This window comes from Ovis canadensis, chromosome 18 (genome assembly GCF_042477335.2).
Source record: "Ovis canadensis isolate MfBH-ARS-UI-01 breed Bighorn chromosome 18, ARS-UI_OviCan_v2, whole genome shotgun sequence".
In the NCBI taxonomy this organism is placed as follows: Eukaryota; Metazoa; Chordata; class Mammalia; order Artiodactyla; family Bovidae; genus Ovis; species Ovis canadensis.
The window spans coordinates 71,842,512-71,859,336 of record NC_091262.1 but is presented as its reverse complement, the minus strand read 5'-3'; the positions used below and the strand labels follow the sequence as shown (position 1 = coordinate 71,859,336).

The 16,825-nt window shown below is 40.5% G+C and overlaps 1 protein-coding gene across 3 annotated transcripts in view; it reads right to left on the bottom strand.

The window, feature by feature from the left end:
- UNC79 (unc-79 homolog, NALCN channel complex subunit) overlaps positions 1-16,825 on the bottom strand; it is a 207,344-nt gene that overhangs the window by 75,969 nt on the left and 114,550 nt on the right. For 2 of the 3 annotated variants that reach the window (XM_069559340.1, XM_069559342.1), the window contains 5 exons: positions 15,682-15,968; positions 11,800-11,982; positions 11,067-11,229; positions 8,401-8,550; positions 6,600-7,817 (listed from right to left, as the gene is read on the bottom strand). In XM_069559340.1, the coding sequence (XP_069415441.1) occupies positions 6,600-7,817; positions 8,401-8,550; positions 11,067-11,229; positions 11,800-11,982; positions 15,682-15,968 (2,001 nt within the window). The remainder of the gene's footprint in view (positions 1-6,599; positions 7,818-8,400; positions 8,551-11,066; positions 11,230-11,799; positions 11,983-15,681; positions 15,969-16,825) is intronic. The other variant, XM_069559341.1, reaches the window with a different exon arrangement.

Here is a 16,825-nt window from a genome sequence, read left to right as displayed (position 1 = left end):
AGAGGACACAAGAGATACGGGTTCAATCCCTGGATCAGGAAGATCCCCTGGAGAAGGAAATGGCAACCCACTCAAGTATTCTTGCCTGGAAAATTCCATGCACAGAGGAGCCTGGCAGGCTACCGTCCATGGGGTCACAAAGATTTGGACACAATTGAGCACACACACACACACACACACACACACACACACACACACACACACAGCATAATAATCTTACCAGTGATGCAGAATGAGAAAGCTTAAAGGCAAGAATTCTTTGATATATTGTTGAGACTTTTAGAGTTTGGATATGCTTATTAAAATCATTGGTATCTTTAATTTCAAAGAAGTGTCATTACTGTAAGGCAGTTATTAATAATCATTAGTATACAAAGATTCTTTGAGCCAGGAAATTTTTGCTCAGTCTTAAATCATTATGGGACTGACCAAAAGTCAGTCCTCTTAAGGCTTTTATGAAGCCTTCCATCTATATATAATCTGACAACAAATATTTGAATAGAGCTATACAATTAGCTGAAATTTTTTCCATTTAATTTTTCATAGTGATGTGAATAAAATATCATATTATTGATTGATTCATTCATCAAATATTTGCCAGCACTCTACTAGGCACTTGGGATATAATCAAAGAACAAACCATAGAAAATTCTTTGCCTTTGGAACTTTCATTTTAGTGGGGAAAACAGACAATAATTAACACATATAAAAGTAAATAAATTATTGTATGTTAGGAGAGTAAGTCTTTGTAGAAGAGAAACTGATTCTAAGATGTCAGGTAGGGATGATAGGGCAGGTCGAGGCCTCACTGGTAATCTGATGTTTGATCAGAGAATTAAGCACAGTGAGAGAAAGAGCCAGGCAGTCTCAGATATCTAGGGAAGACAGTTTCAGGCTGAGGGATCAGCCAGTGTAAAAGCCTCAAGATAGGAAAATAAAAGGAATGTTCAATAAATGGCAGGAGCCACTGGGGCTGGATAGAAGAAATATGGAGAGAATCATGCAAAAAATGAAGTCAGAGAACTAATTAATTGAAAAATGAAGTCAGAGAACTAATGAGAATTAAGACACACAAGATTCCAGCCATTTAAAGGACTTGAATTTCTACTATGATAGAAATGAGAGCCAATGCAGGATTTTAAGCAGAGTAAAGGTAAAAATTTTACTTTTTACTCTGTAAAAACAGAGTGAAAACATGAGGTTTCATGTTTTTAAGGATCACTGTGGTTGCTGTGTTGAGAAGATATGAAGGCAATAAGAGAAGAAGGCCGGAGCCCAGTTAGGAAGCTATAGCAGTTGATCCTAAGAGATGTTAATGGCTCAGACCAAGGTGGAAGCTGGGGAGACAGTGAGAAAGGGCCAGATTCTGGGAAGATTTTACAAGGTAGATTAAGGAGGCCAGATAAGAGAGGATACCCAGTTAGGATTTAGTTTTAGATAAACAGCAGATCAGCTTTTGAGTATGAGTGTGTCTCCTGCAATATTTGGCAGATACGGCCCCAATTCTTTACTTCTCTCTGAGTGAATGACCTCTGCCCTGTAACTTAGAAGTTCCTCCCATTGAAGAGGCAGAATATACTTCTCCTCTTGACTTTGGTCCATCCAGGTGATTTTCTTTGACTCATGGAATGTGCGCAGGGATAATACAACCAAAGGTTTAGAGAGCTTTTATGCAATTGGGCTTGCTCTCAAGCCTCTTCCATTACCATAAGAAAAATATTTCCAGCCTTCAAAGGTCCCAGGAGGAGGCTGGCCACCCAGTCCAGCTTAGGTTAGCTGATCCACAGATACTCAATAGCCCTTGAATTGAAGAAATGCTTATTGTTAAATGTTGCTGGTATCTGCATGATTATTTGTTACACAGCATTATTGCAGCAGCAGGTACCTAATGGAATTGCCTCAGCACACAGAAAATATGGAAAACCATTAGACTAGATGAGATTGCCACCACTAGATGAGATCACCAATACCAGTGTAGACAGAACTGAGAAAAGAACCAAGGACAAAGACCCTAGGCGATTCCCTCATTAGGGTGATAAGGAGGAATTGAAAAAACAGATTGAGAAGGAATGACCACTGAATATGCAGAAAACCAAGTGTATCCAAAAGCCAAGTGAAATGAGAGTGAGAAACTCTGTGAATTACTGAGTCAGAAGTTAATATCTAAGAACTGACCACTGGATTTAGCAGTGGAGGCCAAAGGGGACCTTGACAAGTGACATTTGACTGAACTCTGGAAGCTTCATAGGAATTAAACTGGAGATAGTGATATTATAGATAGCTCCTTTAAAAGTATTGCTAAAACCTAGAGGGTATTATGGGACTTCCCTGGGGGCTCAGATGGTAAAGGGTCTACCTGCAATGCAGGAGACTGGGATTCAATCCCTGGGTGGGGAAGATCCCCTGGAGAAATAAATGGCAACCCACTGCAGTATTCTTGCCTGAAGAATTCCATGGACAGAGGAGCCTGGAGGGCTACAGTCCATGGGGTTGCAAAGAGTCGGACACGACTGAGCCACTTTCACTCACACTGACTCAGAGAGTATTATGCTAAGTGAAGTAAATCAGACAGAGAAAAACAAATACTATATGATTTCACCTATATGTGGATTCCTAAAAACAAAACAAATGAACAAATAAGGCAGAAACAGGTTCACAGATACAGGGAACAAACTGGTGGTTGCCAGAGAGGAGGGGGATGGAGGTATGGGCAAAATAAGTAAAGAGGATTAAGAGGCACAGACTTCAGTGATAAAATGAGTCACAGGATTATATACAGAATAGGGAATATAGTCAACAATGTTGTTTTACTGTAAATGGTGACAGACGGTAACTAAACTTATCATGGTGATCATTTTGTAAAGTACTATATAAATGTCAAATTGCTATGTTGTACACCTGAAATTAATATAATATTGTGTATCAATTTTACTTTAGTAGAAAAAGGGGGGAAAGTTTTGCTAAAAAGGAGGAAGCAAAATGAAATAACAATTGGGAGAATTGGGATCAGGAGTTTTTATTAAGAGAGATAAATGAGATAGATGATGTTTGTAATTCTCAAGTCAAATGTATCTTAGAAAAAACTAAGGGAAGAGCAACAGGGGAGAATTTCCAGGCCTACATTCTTGAGTAAGTAAGAGAGATGGAATTGTGTCCACATGCGGAAAGGCTGACTTCAGACCAAAACACAGTTCACCTATAGCTAGGAAGGCCAGGTGTTTGAGTGCAGACGACAGAAGGGAGGCAGATAATGGTGGAGGAAGACATGGAAATCTCTCCTGATTAGGTCAAATAGGAAGAGACATCGAAAGCTTGAAAGGAAAAGTAGCTATGAAATAGTCAGGAGGATGGAAACGTAAATGGACGAGGGATATATGGTGCGATTGCCGAGTAGCTTGAAGGACCTAGTTGATGCTTGTAGTCATGAATTTAAAATGAGATCAGTCAATACTGTTACATGTTTTTCTCCAGTCACACTCATCTGACAGGTACAGGTGCTGGTAGATGGAAAGACAGATTTGACAAGGGTTGTGTTTAGCCAAGTAAGTCTGAAAAAAGCACAGGTCAGGGATGATAGAGGCAGGGAGGGATTATACTAATCAACTCGAGAAGAAAAGACATGAAGTAGGGGAAGGATAGTGAAAGGCAACAGGATCAATACAGTGCTATCCAGAGAGAGAGGAAATGACAATCAGAGAATGGGAGACATTGGACTGACATCATGGACAGTCTGCAGCTACTGATAATAACAAGTTCTGTGATATGAGCATGGGAATGAGTAAATGAGCAACGGTGGAAGATGAAAAACAGTCTCTGGAGAAGATTAATTCAAGGACCTAAGAAGCCAGAGTGTCAGAAGATACTGTACTAAGACTCTGTAGTATCTGTACTAATATTGAAATCAATGAGAATTAAGACAGGAATAGTTTAGAAAAGAGTAAAAATGAGCCCAGTGTTAAAATTGTCAATCAATGAGAAAGTCAGGGGTAAATAATGTGAGATTCAGAGCTGAGTGTTTTTAGAGACACCGTGGAAATAGTCTGAAAGGGGAAATGATGAGCAAGGAAGGTGTCCACACCTTGGCCCTAGCCTAAGGACACAGTATCTTCAGGGAAGAGCTGGACTTTCATTTGACTAGGAAGGTAAAGGAAACAGCAGAGACAGCATACCATGGATTTTGCTCATGAAGCACGATGCATTTCTGATGGAGGAAAAGTTTCAGGAGTTGGGATAAGATGGAAGAAAGGTGCTGGACAGGACCGAGCAAGGCCTCATGGAAACTGGAGTGAGATATAAAACAGGAGATCTGGGGCTTCTTGCAGGGACTGACATGAACAGAGGGAAAGTACACAATGCCAGGAGACCTGATAGCTTCAAGGTGATTTACAATGGGAAGCCTGTGAGTCTGGTCTCCCTTGACTACCACTGATAGAGGCAAGAAGGTCTGGGGGAGCCTGAGTCTTACTCTGAGCACGGGAGCCTCCTTCCAGCCCCCAGCAAGGAAGGGGTGATCTGTATGTTTGTGGCACGTGGGACACTATACAGATATAAAATTATTATGATAGTATAATCTATACTATGAAAACTCTAAATATATGTCATCATAATTGTCAGATACTTTCCTTCTTATTCTGGTAACAAATATATTAATATAATACCAATCTCCTCCCTGGCAGCCTGGGGAACAATCTGACCTAAGGATGAATAAAGAAGGCAATACACAGACATATGGAAACAAACATAAGGTAACCTATATACAACCTATATATCATATATACCCACTGAGGAGACCTCATATAGTTTCTTATATACCCACCCTATAGACCTTAAATGGTTTCTTATATACCCATCTATAGACTTTATGTGTTTAATCACTCAGTTGTGTCCAACTCTTTGCGACTCCACGGACTGTAGCCTGCCAGGCTCCTCTGTCCATGGGGGTTCTCCAGGCAAGAATACTGGAGTGGGTTGCCATGCCCTCATAGACCTTATGCTGATGCTGCTAAGTCGCTTCAGTTGTGTCCGACTCTGTGCAACCCCATAGACGGCAGCCCACCAGGCTCCGCCACCCTGGATTCTCCAGGCAAGAACACTGGAGTGGGTTGCTATTTCCTTCTCCAATGTATGAAAGTGAAAGTGAAGTCCCTCAGTCATGTCCGACTCTTCACGACCCCATGGACTGCAGCCTACCAGGCTCCTCCACCCATGGGATTTTCCAGGCAAGAGTACTGGAGTGGGGTGCCATTGCCTTCTCTGAGATTATAAGGTTCCTTATATATTCCCCTATAGACCTCCATAGTTTCTATAACAGGTCAGTGCTTTCCTCCATCTACATGCAAAAATTTTCTTGGCTCCAAATAACAAAAAGGTGTCCCAGTTTCCTTAGAAACACTCTTAAACTTTCTTGTTATCATGAGAATCTTTTTCTTCCCCCACTGCCTTACTGGAGCATGACCTTTTCCAACTACATTCATGTTCATTCAACAGATTTTTACAGGGCACCTTTGAGATTACACAGCTCTGTCTTATGAGGCAGAGAACTGCTGGAAACCTCAGGAAATGCCTGAAACAAATAAAAAGGCTGAGCCGATTCTCTTGGGAGCTGCTTTTATTGTGGAGTAGAGAGAGAAGTGATGTATGACCCAGAGCAGGGCACATCACCTCCTCAGTGTCAGTGTCCTCTTGTAGGAAAAGAGGGGGATTAGAGGTCCCCAAGATTTTTGTCAGTGCCCAATATCTTTCAGTTTATGAATCTACTAAAATAATCATCCCAGACCAATTCCTTTTTTTTTTTCTGAAGATTCCCATTCTATTTTTTTGAAGATATGAGCTGAGAAATGAAGAAACATTCTGATCAGTATTATGATAACAGAGCAGAGGACTGTGTTTTAGGATGAGGTGGACTATAAGCTTGTCACTTTTTCAAGTTAATCCCTCTTAGAATCAGTGCCTCCAGGAAACACAAGTCGTGACATTTGAGGCAGGAAGTTCTTGTTTTCTGGCAGCTTCACCATCAACTGGTGACCATGGATTAGAGGGATGTAACTGGGCTCATTTTGGTTCCCAGGGGCACACCATGCCTGCCAGGCTGCTGATATTTGGTTAGAATATGCAATCATCTATGGACCCTAAACGATTATACAATCAATTCTCAACCATTCCAAGTATTCTTTGCTTTATTTTACCCCTTCCTGTTTGTTCCTCCTTTGGTCTGTATCATAATTCACTGAAGTATATAGCAAGGAAAAAAGAAAGCAAAAAGAGTTCAATTAATGACTTTTGTTGTTTGAGGAAAACAAAAGTGATATCTGGAATGTCTTGATATTAATTTATCATTGCCTTTTGTTGTCAAGGGTGATCAAGAATTAACTGGAGAGTTGAGGAACAACCAATATCAAAACATTTATGGAGCCAACAGAACCACATCTGAATCCAACACGCTGCAGTAAGCAGGAAGGGTTCAGAGTGATAATGAAGCAATGATAAAGTCATCCCCTGACATTTTAAGGCTGAGAGTCTGATGCATACAGTGCCAAGACCCTCACAAGTAAGAGGCACACACTTGAACACAGGCTGGGAGAAAAGAAGGAGGCGCTCACCTGGATCTTTCTGATCACCCAGTTTGTCTAGAATGTTGAAGGAAATGTCAAGGTACTCTCTCTGGATGGCACTGACTGCAATCTTCCTCTGTTTCCTCTGCCGGGGGACAATCTGAATCTTAAATTCCGACTCCTCGGCTCCCTCCTCCTCTGCCTTCCTCTCAGGGTTCTGTTCTGTGTCTGATTCAGCGATGGCATCAGGCTTCTCACCCTCCATTGGGTTCTCCAAATCTTCAGGGACCTTGAGGAGGACAGTTTTTGCCCCTGAACTTGGCATCAGCCCACCAGGCTTCTCCTCCTCGGTGCTGGGCTCAGCGTTATCGTCCAGAGACGACTCAGGGAGAGCAAACGACTTCTGAAGGAGGTCTCGTTTTTGCTTCAGCGTGAGCGGGCTGCCACAGGAAAACTCTTGCAGCTCCTCGGGCTTGACTAACTCTTCAGAGTCTGTGGGGTCTTCCAGAGCTATGAGAGAGGCGTCCTTGTCACCTGCAGACTGGTTATTTCCTGAGTCCTTAGAAGAAAAGTCTTTGGAACAATCCTCCACGCTTACTTGCACAAGGGGCGTTGTACTGAGGCTGAGGACAGAGGGGTGTCTGGGGACAGAGGGAGAAGAGGCAGCATTCTGCCCAGAGGCACCCTCATTCCCTTGGTCCACGGCCTCCTCTTCATCACTCTCTACTATTCGCAGAGGGGGAAGAGGTTCAAACACAAGAGAGTCGCTATCCGACGTTGAGAGCATAGAGCGTTTCTCAGGCCCAGATGTTGAATCTGAGGACAAGTCAATCAGATCTAAATCCTCTTTGGGGGCAGGCTTTATCGGGGAATCAACTTTCACCTCAAATGCCTCCATGCAATTTAACCTAACTTCTGGTATCACCGGCCTCCGAGATTCCTGGAAACCTTCCACAGCTAGGTTCTCGGGGATGTCAGCATTGTCGGGTCTTGTGGCAGAATTCTGTCTAGATCGTCCGTGGTCATGCTGTCTTTGCATAAAATAAGCAGCTTGGGCAGAAGGCTTGTCTATGTCACAGCGGTCTATGCAGGACTTCCTACGGTGCTCGTCTAATGTAAATAAGAGGGAGTCTGCATTTCCTATATCAAGAGATTTTTGTTTTAAAGAGCGCAGCTTTTTTTTCTGAATGCTTTCTTCTCTCACACAGTGTAGGATGTTGTCTTGTAATGCACTCGTGTCTCTATATTCAGCCAGTTCTATTTCACCTGATTAAAACAGAAAAAGCTAGTACTATTTTACTTGGAGATTTCAACTTTCTTTTCCCCTCATACTTGGGCATACAATTGGCATCGATAATAATCACAACCCCAGCTCCACCAAAAGGGAAAACTGACTTTCTGGCCAAGTTTTCATCAGGTTCATTCTAATTTCAAAACCAGAAAACTTTGGAATGAAAGAACCCACAAATGGCAGTGTAAGATCTTATTTCTAAAATCAGGCTTCAGGATAATCCCTCAGCTCTATTCATTTGTGTGCTGGAGAGGGGATCGCTTTTGGCTGAGGTCAATCTAGAAAACTGTATTCAAATTGTGTGGAAGGGAAGCAAACATTTTGCAACAAATCAAATCAAGCAATGGCCCTCTATGACAATCATGACGTTAGTGATGTATCTGTCAATTCACGTGTATATATATAAGTGTGTATATATATATACCGGTTATGCATACATATATATAAAATCAACAGTATTAAAATGTGTAGTAACATAATAAAATTAAGATTTCACCCCAAACAAATGGTAGAGTACAACATTTCTGCATAAAATTACTAAGAGGAAAAAATTCATACTTCTCTGAACATTCATCTCAACCGGCTGATATTTCACCATTTTGCTGCCGCCTATCCTTTTCAATCTTGCAAAAAAAGTTTGAGACTCTTTATTGCAGGGTCCAGTAGGTGTATCATGAATATCAGATTCATCAAAAACACTATCTTCTTCTAATTGGGGAGAGAAAGTCAAAATTACACTTAAGAGGTTATTCTCTCTTAGGCTGTGTCTACACAAGCATTTCAACAAAAGCATCATGGAACACAGTCTGGGGTGGTTCCTACACCAGCCCAAGTCTAGCCCAGCTGGGCCTTTCATTCAGGTGTCAAATTATTCATAAGTTGAGCAGAACAAACTGGTATAAGTTTGCCCCTCAATTTCAGTGTCACAAAGGGCAGCATTTTCAAAAGAGGCATCTCAATATTCTAATAGAGCCTTCATGGGGAACTCTTTCAATGCACTTAACAAGCAGATAACCAATACACGTCAGGAATCTGGGACACTCCTGAAACGTGCCTGCTTTGGGTGAATTTTCAGGCTAATTTGGCAAAAGAAAATTAAACACAATGAGTAGATCTTGCGCCTTCCACAAATACATGCCTTCCTGGGATCTGAGAACTGGCATAGACACAGCCTAACAGTACATGCACCTTATACTTTGTCAATGCAAAATACTGTACTCTACACTTGATAATGAAACACACGACACACAGAAAAAGCTTAGAAAAGCCACTGGTCATCTCAAAAGCTTCACAAATGATTATGGACTGAAAGAGTAAACAAAGGAAAAAGAAAACAGAAAATAACATCTCCCCACTGAAGTAAGACTCTTCTCTAGTTTGCCATGGGCAGCTTTTATGAATCCCAGAAAGAATCTTTGACTGTTATGGTCCTGAGGCTCCATAAACAAACTGGTCACTTAGAGTCCTAGCAAGCTTGTTTCTGTGTCATTTTCTACCCCCATTTGGCCACTTTTAAATCAAAGAGAAACCCCAAAACACATTAATGAGGAAAATGTTGTTATATTGCAACCCACAAAATTCCCTTAATAAATTTTCTTCTTTCATCCTTTGAAAAGGTCAAAGCCATGTACAAAACAGCAAGAGAAGAGGCTACAAAAATGCATTAACACCACAGTGAATGGAATTAACCTACTATTCAAGTTCAACATCATTGAAATCACGGTATTTGGCCTATATTTATATCTACTTGTATGACAAAATGAGGTTCAGGTGTGATTGTGATTATTTAAGATTCTCTGAGTATAAGGGGAGTACAAGCTTAGAGTTAAGTTTTAAGGACTGATTCTGTCTTAAAACACAAGATTCTGTAAGTAAATGAAATTTGAACAGCAGATGCTGGACAAAGTAATCAAAATAATCTTTTTGGTCAAATGAAAAAATATAAGCATTAATGATCAAAATGGATACAAAACTCCCAGTGAACTTCCGCAATGATGAGGAAGCCTGTCAATACAATGTTCTGTTTTATTTATTTCATTTTGAAAAATACTCTCCTTTGAAAAACACAGCTTTTTTGGAGCAAGAGTTATGCAACTTCCCTCACATAACTTTGTATCAATGATAATTCTCAAAATGAATTGAATGAGAGCGACAGGAAGACTTCAGCATGGCTCCTCTCACCCAGAAATGTTCATCTGGGATTGGCCCAGGTACTGAGCCCACACTGATGACATCTATAGTTTAACTGAGTCTGTCCAATTTCCCAGAAACTAGGACCTAAGATGGTAGACAAGATATTCTTCAGGAAGGATCTGAATGGTATCAGAACTTAAAGAACTTTCTCTCAGTCCCATCTCTGGCCAACCTAGAGTCTTGAACTTTGGGTAATAAATGAACAATAGAACACTGGCTCCAATCCATCCTATTCAGACATCTGCAGAGCAGTTCTACTAAAAAGGAATCTGTGAACACTAAGAGCCATGGGGCACTGGGCTTTCTCCCAGGACTGGATGAGGTGATGTCATCTTTCATGAGTCTAGTCACCCTGCAACAGACACTAAAAACACACATCTTGGCTCTGCAGTTCTCACCTGAAACTATCCAGGCTGGAAGTTTACTCTAGCTAAAGTTTCATTCTGCTGCCTCCTTTGCAGAAAAGCTATCAATACAAAAAATTGTTGATACTAGAAATAATTTAAACCTATGCAAAATATTTTATTTCAGTGGCCTTAAATTAATTCTTATTGAATAAGGAGGCTAAGAAAGACCACTTCAACACATATAGACTCCATTCAAATCTAATCACAAGGTCAGAAGCACACCAGAGTTGGATAGGATCATGGCACCACTGAGTACCAACCAAAAATCATTTCACGGCCCAAAGCAAGATGTTTCCAACACAAAGAAAAAGGCTTACAAAGTCTCCTTAACCAGACAGCAGACAATTTTTCTTTTCTTTTTTTTTTTTTTTTGCAAAACATGATTTCTCATGAAAGGGGATTTAGAAGCATATCAATTATTTCTCTTTAGTGCTCATTTTTAAAAAAGGAAAGCAACAACATTCATGGGAAATTTGGAGAATCAATGAAGCAGTAGGTCATTTTTTTTTTTTTACTCCAGAATAGTACCTGGGGGTGCTCTTCTACGGTCTAAAGAAAACATTGTCCAGAAATGTATCACGTATGCAAGCTGAGTTTGGGATAGAAGTGAGATATGTAAAGTACCTTTTTCTTTTTCGCTGTATCTGCTTATGTTACTGTTGTCACTGTACAAAGGTCCTGCCGTGGCATGGGGCTTGCAGCTATGATACTGTGCATTGAGTGTATTGACTGTTATGTGAATCAGATGCAGAAGGACCTTGCTGATATCACAGTCTCGGTATGGATACTGCTCAATGAAATGGAGGGAGAAAAATATAAACAGTTATTTTCAAGGGTAAGTCTTTCCACTTGATCTTGCTAGCTATTTTTCTCAGTCTCTTCTGGGTAAGCAGAAATGTCAGTTCTTACCATGGTCTTATTTGAACAAGGGATTGTATCCCCATCCTCTTGCACCAAATTATGGATGGCAATGCATGCCAGTTTGTAAGTTTTAATTCATTTCAAGAAAATGAGCTGGCATAAATATAGGAGTACAATTTTAAATAGTTTTCTTGTTTTCTGATGTAATAACTAATACATAGATAAAATATGAGGTTCTGAGCATAAACAGAGATTATGGATCCATGTTCATAGTATTTGGCTTTAAACATTTTAGAGTATATACTGGCATGGTCTACATTTCTATTTTCATTCCGAAAGTTCTTCACTTCTGAATCCTAATTGTACATCATGAATCTTCCAAAGGTCAAGTTACTATCTTACAAATTTTATCTTACAAAATTTTGAGCTTAGATCTCTTAAGTGTTCTCTCTAAAGGAATTGTTCCACCCAAAAAAGATTGACTACAGCAACTCACCTTGTAAAGAATGACAAGCAAGGCCTTCAACCACATCTGCCGGATGTGAGGCTTTAGGGACCAGAGGGAACAACGAGGTGGCTGTTGGAAATAATGCCGGAGTTGAGGACAAGAGCAGTATTTGAGCACCTGAACCACCAAGGGAAGAAGGTGTTTTCCCAAATTAATGTTATAGTCCATAACCTGAAACAGGAAAAAAATTTAACAACTGAAGGAAAACTATAAAGAACATTTATAAGCCAAAAGAAAACTTTGAACCATCAAAATGTGAGCAAAATATTTAACATGTATCTCACAAAATATTATTAATAATGGCCAGTATCCATAAAGGGACAAAAGTCCAATCTCACAAGAAATTTAAAAACTTGTAACTTCATTTTATCTACTTAATTGTCTAATTATTTAGACAATTATATGCTGAAAATAAATTTCCTCTTTGAAAATGTCCTATTAAACTATTGTGTGCATGCTAAGTTGCTTCAGTCGTGTCCAACTCTTTTGAGAGTCCGTGAACTGTAGCCAGCCAGGCTCTTCCATCCATGGGATTTTCCAGGCAAGAATACTGGAGCAGGTTGCCATGCTCTCCTGCAGGGGATCTTCCCAACCCAGCGCACAGGTAGATTCTTTACCACTAGGCCACCTGGGAAGTCATATTAAATTATTACCTAGAATCAATGAAAGCATGTAGAGTTGGTAATTATGTGGGGAAACAGTCATTCTCAGACACGACTGGCAAGAGTATTTCTCAAATGTTTCAGGAGAGCAATTTAGCAACGTATATTCAGAAGCAGGAAAAAGCACATAGCCTCTAAATAGCAATTAAATACATCCTAAGGAAATAAATCAGGCATTTCCAGATGTATGCATAAAGATAACCAGCATTATAGCCACTCCAAATTGCGAATGACCTCCATATTCAACAATACAGAATTAGTAAAACAAAAGATTGTTTATATAATAACAGAATACTCTATAGACATTAAATGGAATACTGTACAAATTTATTTACATGATACAAGCTTCATAACAAATTTTAGGCTTAAAAGAGACATGGAATTTCCCAGGCAAGTATACTGGAGTGAGTTGCAATTTCCTTCTCCAGGGGATCTTTTTGACCCAGGGATCAAACCCAGGTCTCCTGCATTGCAGGAGATTCTTTACCAACTGAGCCACCAGGGAAGCCCAGACATAAGTATGTATATACATATATATGCATATACATGTACACATTCAGGCACATATGTATATCAGTATGTATAAATGATCCCATTATTATAAAAAATATGTACACATATACACATAGTTGAGGACAAGAGCAATTCAGCAACATGTATTCAGAAGCAGGAAAAAGCACATAGCTTTTATTAGAGTTTCTCTGTAGCTCAAATGGTAAAGAATCTGCCTGCAATGCAGGAGACCTGGGCTCAATCCCTGGGTTGGGAAATTCCCCTGGAGAAGGGAATGGCTAGCCTCTCTAGTATTCTTACCTGGAGAATTTCATGGACAAAGAAACCCAACAGGCTACAGTCCATGGGGTCACAAAGAGTCGGACATGACTGAGCGACTAACACTACTACTACTAATGACCTTGAAACATGAGTTACAGAATGTGCTAGGGGAGGGCAACCTAGATTTTTATCCTACCACACAGATGGTAAATTGAAAGCTAACTATACATGTACACACCTATGTATGTGTGCATGTATATAGGAAGGTATGTAAACCTGGAGCCATCAACATATACCAAAATGTTAGTAACTTATTTTGTCATGGGTTTCCTGGAGATTTACATTTTAATTTTTTGTTTATAGTTTGAAAATAAATATACATAATGTGAATATAGAAAGAGAGAAGTGAGGGAGGAAGGGTAGTGAAGTTTGCTATTTGAAGTGGTGTCTTCTGTCTCTATCACAGACAGGTGAGTATATTAGTGATGATTCATCTAGTTATCAGCACCAGCAAGAGACACGCATATTGCTCCCACATTGCTTCTCTGTGTTCACGATATTAACGATCTGTTTGAGCTAAATGGTAACAGCTACGATCATGAGTTCTTTCCATGCGACAGGCACTGATGAAGGTGATATTCAATATGTTGTCTCTAGTCTTTCCCCCAAAAATCTAATACCAATGAGCAATGAAGCAAGGATGCTTAAGGCCATAACAGTTTTAATAACAGTGGCAGAGCTGAAATTCATATCCATTTCTCTCTAGCCCCAAGTTCTACACCCTTTGCAGATTAGGGCAGCCATTTGGAAAGTTAGATTTGTAGCACTAGTCAAATTAGGCATATATATATATCTCAAGTGTGAAAGGCACTCAGTCATGTCTGACTCTTTGTGACCCATGGACTAGAGCCCTCCAGACTCCTCCATCCATGGGATTCTCCAGGCAACACTACTGGAATGGGTAGCCATTTCCTTCTCCAGAGCATCTGAGGGATGCCCAGGGATTGAGCCTGGGTCTCCTGCATTTCAGACAGATTCTTTACCTTCTGAGCCACCTGGGAAGTCCACGTATATCCGATGGTCTATTAATTCTATTCCTGGATTCATATTCCAAAAGAATTCTCACATTGTTGAATAAGGCTGCATGTACAGAATGGTTGGGGTTTCCCTGATAGCTCAGACAGTAAAGAATCTGCCTGCAATGCAGGAGACCCCAGTTCGATTCCTGGGTCAGGAAGATCCCCTGGAGGAGGGAATGGCTACCCATTCCAGTATTTTTGCCTGGAGAATTCCATGGACAGAGGAGCCTGGTGGGCTACATTCCATGGGGTTGCAGAGTCAGACACGACTGAGCAACTAGCACTTGACTGTACAGAATGGTTACTGCTGATCTGCGTGAAAGCATGAAGAGTTGGGGGCAATATGAGTGTCCATTACTGGGAATGGATAGTTAAATCATGAGAAATATACACCATGGTATATAACACAGCAGTTAGGAGTAGCAAAGAAACATGAAAAATGCCAATGATGATAATATGATATGAAGTATGTTGAATGATTAACTCAAGTCTCCACTTGAAACCAAAAAAGAGAAAGGATTTTAAAAAAAAACAAACCTACAAACAAAAACTCCACACTCCTTTACTATTTAATGGATAGAGTTTCACTTGAGGATGATGAAAAAGTTTTAGAGATGAAAGTGGTGATGGTTACATAAGAATGTGAATATACTTACTGCAACTGAATACTATATTTGAAAAATGACTGAAATGCTAAGTTTTGGACTTCCTGGTGGTCTAGTGGTTAAGAATCTGTCTGCCAATGCAGGGGATACAGGTTCGATCCCTGGCCCAGGAAGATCTCACATGTCATGGAGTGGCTAAGCCCGTGTGCCACAACTACTGAGCTCATGCTCTAGAGCCTGTGCCCAGGCTCTAGAGCAGTGCCGTGCACTGCAACAAATAGCAGCCCTGGCTCACCACAACTAGAGAAATCCTGCATACAGCAATGTAGCCAAGAATAAATAAATAATTTGTTTTGAATTCTTAAGTGTTAAGTTTTATGTATACTCTCCTCCCCACCCCCTGTAAATCCCCAACTCTCTTTAAGTTATCAGGCTACTGATGTCTTCTATACACCCCTAGGCTTCCGTGGTGTTTCAGAAGGTAAAGAATCCATGTGCAATGCAGGAGACACAGGTTCAATCCCTGGGTAGGGAAGATTCCCCTGGAGAAGTAAATGGCTACTATGGACAGAGAAGCCTGGCAGGGCTACAGCCCACAGGGTCACAAAAGAGTCAGACACAACCAAATGACTAACACAATAAAGTTAACTTGCGTAAAACTTTACACTCAACCAATGTTGGCTAAATGGAATTTAATGATTCGTTTGTACTAAAAGCCTAATGGCATGACTCATGAAAGCTTCCACTTACCTGGGCAATTCCTGCAATAAATGCATTAAAGCAAGTTGACAGGCGCATTTTTTGAGGTGCAATCATGAAGCAACCTTCTTGCTGGTCATAGCCGAGTAAGACGTACAGGTGCCGTTTGACGGTGTTGAAGGCCTTGGCGCTGCTGATGTCTGACTCGGCACTGCTCTCATCCTTGGCCATGAACTTCATGAGCACTGTAATCAGCTGGTGCACTGTCTGGTGGTCGATTCCAGCATCTTCGGGGAGCAGGTCCTTGATGGTGTTGTCATTCTCAGGAGACTGTTGTCCTGTCAGTACAAGAAAGGCCATCAGTGGGTGGCTCCCCCACAAGTAAGTTGATAGTCAAATTTCACTTATCGATAAAGCACCACTTTATCTGCTGCCTCTAAATATTTAAAGGTCTGTTCTAGACAAACTCAGACACAGTATGGCCTACTAAGCAAAGCACTGCTCCCAGGATGGAAGTTATGTTGTTGCATCAACAACCAATTTGGGAAGAATGCATGTGTGATAATTCGCTTCAGTCGTGTTGGACTCTATGTGATCCTGTGGACAGTAGCCCACCAGGCTCCTCTGTCCATGGGATTCTCCAGTCAAGAATGCTGGAGTGAGTTGCCATGCCCTCCTCGAGGGGATCTTCCCCACCCAGGGATCGAAGCCTGGGTCTCTTAATATCTCCTGCTTTGGCAGGCAGGTTCTTTACCACTAGTGCCACCTGGGAAGAATAAGGGAATGCAAATAAAAACAAGGCACTAGAAAGCAAAATTATCTTCAAACAGCAAGACAAATATCTACACACAATTTGCATTTCGAGAACTTTTAAATACCTTGGCAAAGTTTTGCCTTAATAAAGAGACATTTTCCTTCCAGCTTTGTAAAATAAATAGGTAAGAATAACCACAAAATAATATTCATCAAATCTGCTGAGCAACTAAAACATCCATTGGGTTACTTTGTTTAAATTATTATCTCAATTCAGTTATGTTCAAAACTCAGCTGAGGCAAAAAAAAAAAAAAGTTTCCTTCTCCAAATCCTGAGATAACAGCAATGTGTACTCTTTGAATTATACATTCAAAATTAGAAATAGCAAATTATAAGCCCTGCTGTATGTAATGAGAAACACACAAGGGGTGGGAAGGCACA